The 8,721-nt window shown below is 65.0% G+C and overlaps 2 protein-coding genes across 2 annotated transcripts; both read left to right on the top strand.

Annotated features, from left to right (window-relative positions):
• The first annotated feature begins 1,103 nt into the window (after nt 1–1,103).
• On the top strand, nt 1,104–4,935 carry LOC127481303 (uncharacterized). The gene is made up of 2 exons (XM_051810445.1): nt 1,104–1,229; nt 2,970–4,935. Exons 1-2 carry the CDS (start codon nt 1,104–1,106, stop codon nt 4,086–4,088), a joined length of 1,245 nt encoding a protein of 414 aa, XP_051666405.1. The 3' UTR covers nt 4,089–4,935.
• A 137-nt stretch (nt 4,936–5,072) lies between these two features.
• On the top strand, nt 5,073–8,716 carry DOHH (deoxyhypusine hydroxylase). Its single transcript, XM_051810747.1, has 5 exons — nt 5,073–5,110; nt 5,532–5,862; nt 6,410–6,486; nt 6,653–6,890; nt 7,603–8,716. Exons 2-5 carry the CDS (start codon nt 5,589–5,591, stop codon nt 7,917–7,919), a joined length of 906 nt encoding a protein of 301 aa, XP_051666707.1. The 5' UTR covers nt 5,073–5,110; nt 5,532–5,588; the 3' UTR covers nt 7,920–8,716.
• Nucleotides 8,717–8,721: the final 5 nt, after the last annotated feature.

The raw sequence follows: 8,721 nt of genomic DNA, 5'->3' as shown, positions 1-8,721 counted from the left end.
TGGGGTGGGAATGGGGATGGCAACGGGGATGGGGATGAAGATGAGGATGGTGGTAGGGATGGGGATGGTGGTAGGGATGGGGATGGTGGGGCGGAGTGGTGGGGATGTGGATGAGAATGGGACAGGGGATGGAGATGAGGATGGTGGTGGGGATGGGGATGGTGGTGGGGAGGGACATGGCACTGGGGATGAGGATAGTGGTGGGGGGGGCTGAGGATGGCTGTACAGTGCTGTTGGGATGGGAAAGGGGATGGGGATGGGATGGCTGTAGGGTGCTGTTGGGATGAGGATGGGGGTGGGGATGGCGGTAGGGACGGGGATGGCGGTGCGATGGGGATGGCGGTGCGATGGGGATGGCGGTGTGATGGGGATGGTGTGCGATGGGGATGGCCGCGGGGATGGCGGTAGGGATGGGGATGGCGGTGTGATGGGGATGGCGGTGCGATGGGGATGGCGGTGCGATGGGGATGGCGGTGCGATGGGGATGGCCGCGGGGATGGCGGTGTGATGGGGATGGCGGTAGGGATGGGGATGGCAGTGCGATGGGGATGGCGGTAAGGATGGGGATGGTGGTGCGATGGGGATGGCCGCGGGGATGGCGGTGCGATGGGGATGGCGGTGCGATGGGGATGGCCGCGGGGATGGCGGTACGATGGGGATGGCGGTGCGATGGGGATGGCCGCGGGGATGGCGGTAGGGATGGGGATGGCGGTGCGATGGGGATGGCGGTGCGATGGGGATGGCCGCGGGGATGGCGGTACGATGGGGATGGCGGTGCGATGGGGATGGCCGCGGGGATGGCGGTGCGATGGGGATGGCAGTGCGATGGGGATGGCCGCGGGGATGGCGGTGCGATGGGGATGGCGGTGCGATGGGGATGGCCGCGGGGATAGCGGTGCCCGCACAGCGCCGTCCCGCCGGCCATGGCCGTGCCCGCCCGGGGCACAGCCCCACGGCACCGCCCCGTCCCGCCCCCGGTGCCGCCGTGACCCCGCGGGCCGATCACTTCCAGGGCGGCCCCGGCTCCCGATTTGAAAATGCGGGAGCGGCTCCTGGTGCTGCTGTGCGCGCTGGCCCGGCGGCGGCGGCGGCGGGGGGCGGCCATGGCCGGCACCGGCTCCGGCTCCGGCAGCGGGACCGGCAGCGGCGGCGGCGGCGGCTGGGACGGGCCGCAGAGGCGGGCCTGGCTCCGGCACTACTACAGCCAGCGGCAGAAACGGCTCATGACGGTGATGACGGTGACCGGGCCGCGGCCGGGGATGGGCGGACCGGAGGGACGTGGGGACACGGGGGCACGGAGGATGGGGGGATGCGGGGGACGCGGGGGACACGTGGGGACTCAGAGGGTGAGGGAATTGTGGAGACTGTGGGGACTCAGAGGATGGGGGGGTCACGGGGGATGTACGGAGGTCACGGAGACACAAAGGATGAGGGGATATGGGGGAACAGGGACACAAAATATGGGGTGTCACAGGGGATACACTGAGGACATGGGGACACAAAGGATGGGGAATGTGGGGGACACGGAGTGGTCACAGAGACGTGCAGGATGGGGGGACACACAGTGGTCACAGGGACACAAAGGGTGGGGGAATACAGGGAGGTCGTGGGGACACAAAGGATGGGGGAATTCAGGGAGATCGTGGGGACTCAGAGGATGGGGGTCACAGGGGATGTACGGAGGTCATGGAGACACAAAGGATGAGGGGACATGGGGGACAGGCAGTGGTCACAGGGACACAAAGTATGGGGATGTCACGGGGGTTACACTGAGGACCTGGGGACACAAAGGATGGGGATATGGGGGCTACGGAGTGGTCACGGAGACACGCAGGATGGGAGGATGGGGGGACACACGGTGGTCACAGGGACACAAAGGATGGGGGGATATGGGGACATGTGGAGGTCATAGGGATAAGGGGGATGGGGGATTTGGGAGACACACAAAGGTCACATAGGAAGGGGGATGTGTGAGACACGGAACACATGGACAGGAGGGATGTGGGGCACAAGGGTACACAGGTCACAGGGACACACAAAATGGGGAGCAGGGGGTGCAGGACACAAAGTACAGGGGTGGGAAGGATGCACGGGGACGTCACAAGTGAGACACAAAGGGTGGGGGACATATGAGACCCAAAACATGGGATGTGGGACTGAAAGGACACATGGACACAGATCAGAAAGGATGGGGAATGCGGGGGCTCTGTGGGACACAAAGACAGGGACACAAAGGATGGGGGGACATGAGGGACAGAGGACTTGAAGGACACGGGACATGATCCTGGACACAGAGGATGGGGGATGCAGAGGATATGGAGACATGAAGGAGGGGTGACATCAAAGGTGGGCGACACAAAGGATAGGGATACAAAAGGCCTGGGTATACAAGTGATACAGGGCAGCAAGGACAAGCTTAGGAGGGGGAACATGGAGGACCCACTGCCCTTGGTAGTGGCCAAGGAAAGAGAAAAAACCTCTTTTCAGCTTAAAGTTGTTTTTAGAATTTAATAACAGAAAAACAATTCCTGTGGAGGGACCAGGAGCTCCCCTTTCCAAATCATGACTCCCACTTCTGAGGGGTGCTTGCTCCCCCTTCCAGTTCGGGGCTGAGCCCACAATTCCCTTGGTCACAGGAAATCCAGGAACGGTAGTTAAAATATAATGGTTAAAATATAATTTGGGGAGTGGGCACCCCGAAAAGGGACTTTTTCAGAAAGGTCCTTGTCTGCAGTGCTTGGGTGTCTTGCCCAGGGTCACAACTACTGCCTAATGGGTTTGCAGTGGGGTTTCTGAGGAAGATTTGACCCACTGTTTGTCTGCTTGGAACCACAGGCCACCTGGCACTGGCTCACCCCCTGCCTTGAGCAGGTCTCTTGAGCTGGGTGGTCTTCAGAGGGGCATCCTGGTGAGGTGCAGGGTGAGGATGGGGAGGTGCCCTCTCACCCCCCTCTTGTCTCCCCCTGCAGCTCCTGATCGCTCACCGGAGGAGAACCAGCTGCTGCTTCTACCCCCGTGCCTGGCCCAGCCTCAGGAGCTCGGACTGGTGGGAGCGGGTGGTCCTGAAGGAGTTTGGGCCCCAGGACTGGCTGGAGAAGTTCAGGATGTCCAAGGAGACCTTCTTCTACGTCTGCAACCAGCTGCGGCCCGGGCTGGCCCCGCACAGCGCCCACTTCCACCCCACCCTGCCCCTGGAGAAGAGGGTGGCCGTGGCCCTGTGGCACCTGGCCACCAACGTGGGGTACCAGACCCTGAGCCCGCTCTTCGGCGTGGGGCCCTCCACGGTGCAGAGCTGTGTGAGGGAGGTGAGCTACGCCGTGGTGCTGCTGCTGAAGCCGCTCTACCTGCGGCTGCCCAGCGAGAAGGAGCTGGAGAACATGGTGCGGATCTTCCGCACGCGCTGGGGCTTCCCCCACTGCATCGGGGCGCTGGACAGCCTGCACATCCCCATCCACCCGCCCCTGCGCCTCGCCAGCGACTACTGCAACGGCCAGGGCTGGCACTCCATCCTCACACAGGCCACCGTGGACGGGCTGGGGCAGTTCTGGGACGTGTCCACCGCCTTCCCGGGCAGCATGGAGAACAGCGCGGTGCTGGAGAGCTCCAGCCTGTGGGTGCTGGCCAAGGAGGGCCGGCTGTGCCCCAACCCTCCCAAGCACTTCATGGGGAAGGCGCAGAAGTACGTGCTGCTGGGTGATGCCACCTACCCCCTGCAGGACTGGATCCTCAAGCCCTACCAGGAGGACGAGAACCTCACCCAGCGCCAGCTGCAGTTCAACTACCGCCTGAGGCGGGCGCACAGTGTCATCGAGAACGCCTTCCTGCGCCTCAAGGCGCGCTGGCAGATCCTCCTCAAGTGTGATGACTGCAGCCTGGAGCTGCTGCCCACCCTGGTCCTGGCCTGCTGCATCCTGCACAACGTCTGCGAGGCCCACGACAACCCCTTCAACGAGGAGTGGCTGGAGGGGGCCGAGCCCACCGAGCTGCCCAAGCCCTGCCAGCCCGCGCCGGCTGCCATGGAGGACAACGGGGCCGAGCAAGTGCGGGAGCTGATGTGCCAGTACTTCGAGAGCTGCGGGGAGGGCTGATGGGGCCACCCAGCACATCCCTGCACATCCCTGCTCCAAGACTCTGGCAAACATTGGCCCAGCGGTGCCAGGACTGCAGCCCGACCAGCTGCACCATCCGGGCCTGGGGCAGGGAGGGGCGGCCGTGTCATGCTCGTGCCGGGTTTGCTGTGCGGGTTTCAGGCAGCGGAATGTATTTTGTGCCCTTGCTCTCTCTGCCAGGATCTGAGTGGTGTGGTGTGTGCTGTGGGAGCAAAGTGGGGATCGTGGCTGAGCGGACGGGGCAATGGGGATCTCCCTCTCCTCTGTCCCGAGGGCCCTCTGTCAGGGCCGAAACCAGCAGGAGCCTTGAAATGAGGCAAAACTCCTGTGAAGGTTCGAAACCTGCTGCTTAAACACACCTGGGAGGGGAAGGGGAGGAAGAGGCACAGCAGTGACTTGCCAAGGGAATGAAACTGCACCCACGAACTCCTGCACGTGCTACCCTGGGGCAAGTGGGGTGGGCTGCCCAGCCTGGCACCCCCCAGCTCCCCTCAGGGTGGGGTTTGCCCAGCCTGGCACCCCCAGCCTCTCTCCAGAAGGGTTTGCCCACCCTGGCAGCCCCTGATCCCTCCCTGGAAGGGTTTTCTCCAGCCTGGCACCCTCTGGCCCCTCTCTGGAGGGATTTACCCACCCTAGTCTGTCTCAGGGTGGGCCTTGCCCAGCCTGGCCCCTCTCTAGAGGAGTTTGCACAGCCTCGCACCCCCCACCCCTCTCTGGAGGGATTTACCCATCCTGCTCCCTCTCTGGGCTTTGCCCAGCCTGGAGCACCCCCGGCCCTTCTCCAGAGGGGGTCCCTGTCCCCCTGCCCGGCTCTTCCCCCCGCTCCCCCCACACCGCTCCCCATCCCGGTTCCCGCCGGGCCGTTCCCGCCTCCCGGGAAATGGCGGCGCTGGGGGAGGCAGCGCCCCCTGGTGGCCGGGGAGCCAGCGCTCCCTCCCGCGCCGTGCTGCGCACGCGCCTTCGCTCGGTCACGTGACGGACCGGCAACATGGCGGCGCGCGGTGAGTGTGGCACCGGCACGGCCGGAACCTCCCGGCCACCCCCGGACCCCCCCGGCACCATCCTGGAACGCCCCCAGTCCCTCTGATCCTCCCTGGTCACCCCCGGACACCTCCCCCGGCACCATCCAGGAACCCCCACAGTCTCTCCGGTCCTCTCTGGTCACCCCCGGACACCCCGGCACCCTCCAGGACCCCCCCAGTCCGTCTGTTTCCCGCTGACCTTCTGTGTCTCCCTTCGGGCTCCAGTTCCCTCGGGCCCGGCCCGGCGCGATCGCGGCAGGGGATTCACGTCCGTCCCGGGTATCTGGTGAACCCGGGTCCGGGCGCTCGCTGTAGGCTCAGCCCCGGCCCCGGGGTCCCGTTCACCGGGACCCGGTGGCAGCGAGGGCTCCCCGTGACTCGCTCCCTTCCCCGCGCGCAGGACGGTGACCGAGGAGCCCCCGCAGCGCACTTCGTGTGACCGGACCGTGCCCCCGCCATGGTGACGGAGCAGGAGCTGGAGGTCATCGGCCGCGTGCTGCTGGACGCGGCGCAGCCTCTGCCCGCGCGGTTCCGGGCGCTCTTCACCCTGAGGAACCTGGGTGGCCCCACGGCCGTGCGCTGGATCGGCCGCGCCTTCGGGGATGGCTCGGCGCTGCTGAAGCACGAGCTGGCCTTCTGCCTGGGCCAGATGCAGGATGAGTCCGCCATCCCCGTGCTCATCCAGGTGCTGGAGGACACGGCACAGGAGCCCATGGTCAGACACGAAGCAGGTGCGGCAGCTTCTGTGGCTCTGGGGTGGGGAAGGGCTGGCAAGTGGGGCTTGGGGGTGCTTCCCCCCCTGTACTGAGAAGCTCATGGGGGCCTGGACCAACTTGGCTGTCAGTCCCTGAGTCATGGAATGCCTCACCACATCCTCTGGCCAGGCCTGGCTGGACTGGTTGGCCGAGCCCTCCTGTTCCACAGGAGGCTCCCTCTTGGCCAGGCTCCCTCCTGCTGTGTTTGTCCCATTTGGAATTGGTCAGTCAGGCCTGTGTCCACACTTGTCCCATTTGGAATTGGTCAGTCAGGCCTGTGTCCACATTTGTCCCTTTTGGGATCTGTCAGTCAGGCCTGTGTCCATGTTTGTCCCATTTGGGATCTGTCAGTCAGGCCTGTGTCCATGTTTGTCCCATTTGGGATCTGTCAGTCAGGCCTGTGTCCTCATTTGTTCTGTTTGGGATCAGTTGTCCATATTTCAGAGGAGGGCAAGGCTTTGCCAGAGGACACAGCAGGGTCCTCCTCATAGAGACACCCCAATCCTGTCCTTCATTCTTTCAGGTGAAGCCCTGGGCGCTATTGGGAACCCCAAGGTGCTGGATATCCTGAGACGCTATTCCGAGGACCCTGTGGTCGAGGTGAGGATCCTGGGGGATCATTTCCCGTGGGATGCAGCACTGCTGGTCTGGAAGGGTGAGGCAGGTCCCTCCTGGGCAGCCCCTGCCCCTGGGTGGTGCCATCCTGCTGCGTGCTGGGGCCCTCCCAGTGCCGTCCCACAGCCAGAGCCGTGTCCCCGTCCCTCAGGTGGCAGAGACGTGCCAGCTGGCTGTGAGGAGGCTGGAGTGGCTGCAGGAGAACAAGGAGAAGCCAGGCACCAGCCCGTACCTCTCCGTGGATCCTGCTCCCCCCGCCGAGGAGACGGACGTTGCCAAACTCCGGGAGACCCTCCTGGACGAGTCCCGGGAGCTGTTCGAGCGGTACCGCGCCATGTTCGCCCTGCGGAACCTGGGGGGCCAGGAGGCTGTGCTGGCACTGGCCGAAGGTGAGGGGCTGTCCTTGCTGGGAGTCTGTCCGGGTTAATCCGGGATGAACCCTTCCCAAGTCCAGGGCTGCCAGAGCTGCTCTCACATGTTTGCGTCCAGAGCTGCTGCCCCCCTGCCACATCGCAGAGTGCTGGGTGGTCTCTGGTGTGTTCCAGAGCCCCCTTGCCACCCTCCAGACCCCCTTCCCTAAAGGGTTGGGGTGGGAGAGCACAGGCTGTGATGATGGCCCAGGACCAGCCTGTCTGACCTGGCCCCAGGGTCTTGAGGTCCTGCTCTCCTGGCCTGGAAAGTCAGAGGCTGCTGGGGTTTGGGAGTAGCTCTGGAGAGGGGAGTAAATGTCTCCATGGCCCAGGAACTGTTTGGACCAGCCCCCCAACCCCCCAGCCTGAGGGAAGTGCATGAGGCTCTCCAGCCATCTGGGAGCTTCAGGTCCGTGAGACAGGATCTGTCAGCTCTTGCTCCAGCTGCTCTGTCCCAGAAGGCTGGAGACTGTGGCTGCCAGTCCCGCTGGAAATTGTGTGGTGGGGCAGGGCCCGGGGCAGGCGGGGGGTGGCAGCTCTGCCGGGGGGGTGGGTGCTGCCATCACGGGAGGGCATCAGAGCAAGGCTGGGCTCAAGGAGCAGGATACCCCTTCCCACGGGGTGGGGTGGTGACCCACAGCATCCCCCAGCTTCCTGTCGAGGCATCTCATCTCCCTGCCCTTCTCCGCAGGGCTGCGCTGCGGCAGCGCGCTGTTCCGCCACGAAGTCGGGTACGTGCTGGGGCAGCTGCAGGACGAGGCGTGCGTCCCTCAGCTCACGGCCGTGCTGTGCAGCCCCTCCGAGAGCCCCATGGTGCGGCACGAGTGCGCCGAGGCGCTGGGGGCCATCGCGCGGCCGTCCTGCCTGCGCGCCCTGCGCGCCTTCGCCGGCGACGGGGAGCGCGTGGTGCGCGAGAGCTGCCAGGTGGCCCTGGACATGTACGAGTACGAGAACGGCGCCCAGTTCCAGTACGCCGACGGGCTCTGCAAGCTGCAGGCCTCCCCCTGAGCCTGCACGGGGGGCGCCGGGGGGGACACGCTGCCCCCCGCCCCCTCCCGCTGCCGATCGTGCTTCCGTGGCCGCCCCTGTCGGCTTTGCCGCGCGGAGGTGGAGGAGGAACTGGATTTGCTCTCTCTGGCACACCTACAACCACCTTTTCGCTCCAAATCCAGGCTGAGCTGCTACTTGCCTCCCACCAGCCCCTGTTTCCTGGATCTGCCCCTGTTTTCCCTGCCAGGATCAGCGCTGCCTGCCTGCAGCCTGGCTTGGGGCTTGGACCAGGTGGGCTCTGCTCGGCAGGTCAGAGCCTGCCGTGGCTCTGCAGGGCTTGAGGCTGCTCTGCCTTGGTGCTGCCACGTCGGCTCGGCGTGAAACGGCTCTGTTCTCCCCACCTGAGCTTTGCTGGGGGCCAAGATGGGCTTTGGGCACCCGCTCTGTGGGTTGTGGTGTTGGGATGCTTCTAAATTGCCCTCGGTGCTGGTGCCGAGCCGGGGCCCTCCTCGCCCCCGCGGTGGGTTTGGCCTCTCCTGTTGGGACAGGCCGGGGCTGAGCCTGTGGCAGCCTCTGCCCTGGGATGGGGGTTGTTTCGTGGCAAAGTTGGGAAGATTTGGCTGTTTTTTCTTTCTGCAGGGAATGGTGCTGCCATTAGGGCGGGCAGGGTGAGGTAGAGCCTGCCTGGGCATCCCCTCATGTTTAACCAGAGCCGGGAGGGCTGAGGCTGCTGCTGGCACCCAAACCCAAACCCTGTGGCCAGCCCAGCCTGGGTGCCGGGGGGGCTGGCAGGGAATAAAGCACTGGCACAGGGAGCTGG

This window comes from Manacus candei, unplaced genomic scaffold (assembly GCF_025592945.1).
Source record: "Manacus candei isolate 608988 ecotype Guabito, Panama unplaced genomic scaffold, ASM2559294v1 h1tg000078l, whole genome shotgun sequence".
Taxonomy (NCBI): domain Eukaryota; kingdom Metazoa; phylum Chordata; class Aves; order Passeriformes; family Pipridae; genus Manacus; species Manacus candei.
The sequence above is the reverse complement of the archived record's forward strand: the minus strand, read 5'-3'. Positions and strand labels throughout refer to the sequence as shown.

Coding starts and splice junctions, on each gene's coding strand:
- LOC127481303 (XM_051810445.1), top strand. CDS start 1,104: ATGGCCGGCACCGGCTCCGGCTCCGGCAGCGGGACCGGCAGCGGCGGC. Junction 1,230..2,969: donor GGCAGAAACGGCTCATGACG/GTGATGACGGTG, acceptor CTCCCCCTGCAG/CTCCTGATCGCTCACCGGAG.
- DOHH (XM_051810747.1), top strand. CDS start 5,589: ATGGTGACGGAGCAGGAGCTGGAGGTCATCGGCCGCGTGCTGCTGGAC. Junction 6,487..6,652: donor CCGAGGACCCTGTGGTCGAG/GTGAGGATCCTG, acceptor CCCGTCCCTCAG/GTGGCAGAGACGTGCCAGCT. Junction 6,891..7,602: donor TGTGCTGGCACTGGCCGAAG/GTGAGGGGCTGT, acceptor CCTTCTCCGCAG/GGCTGCGCTGCGGCAGCGCG.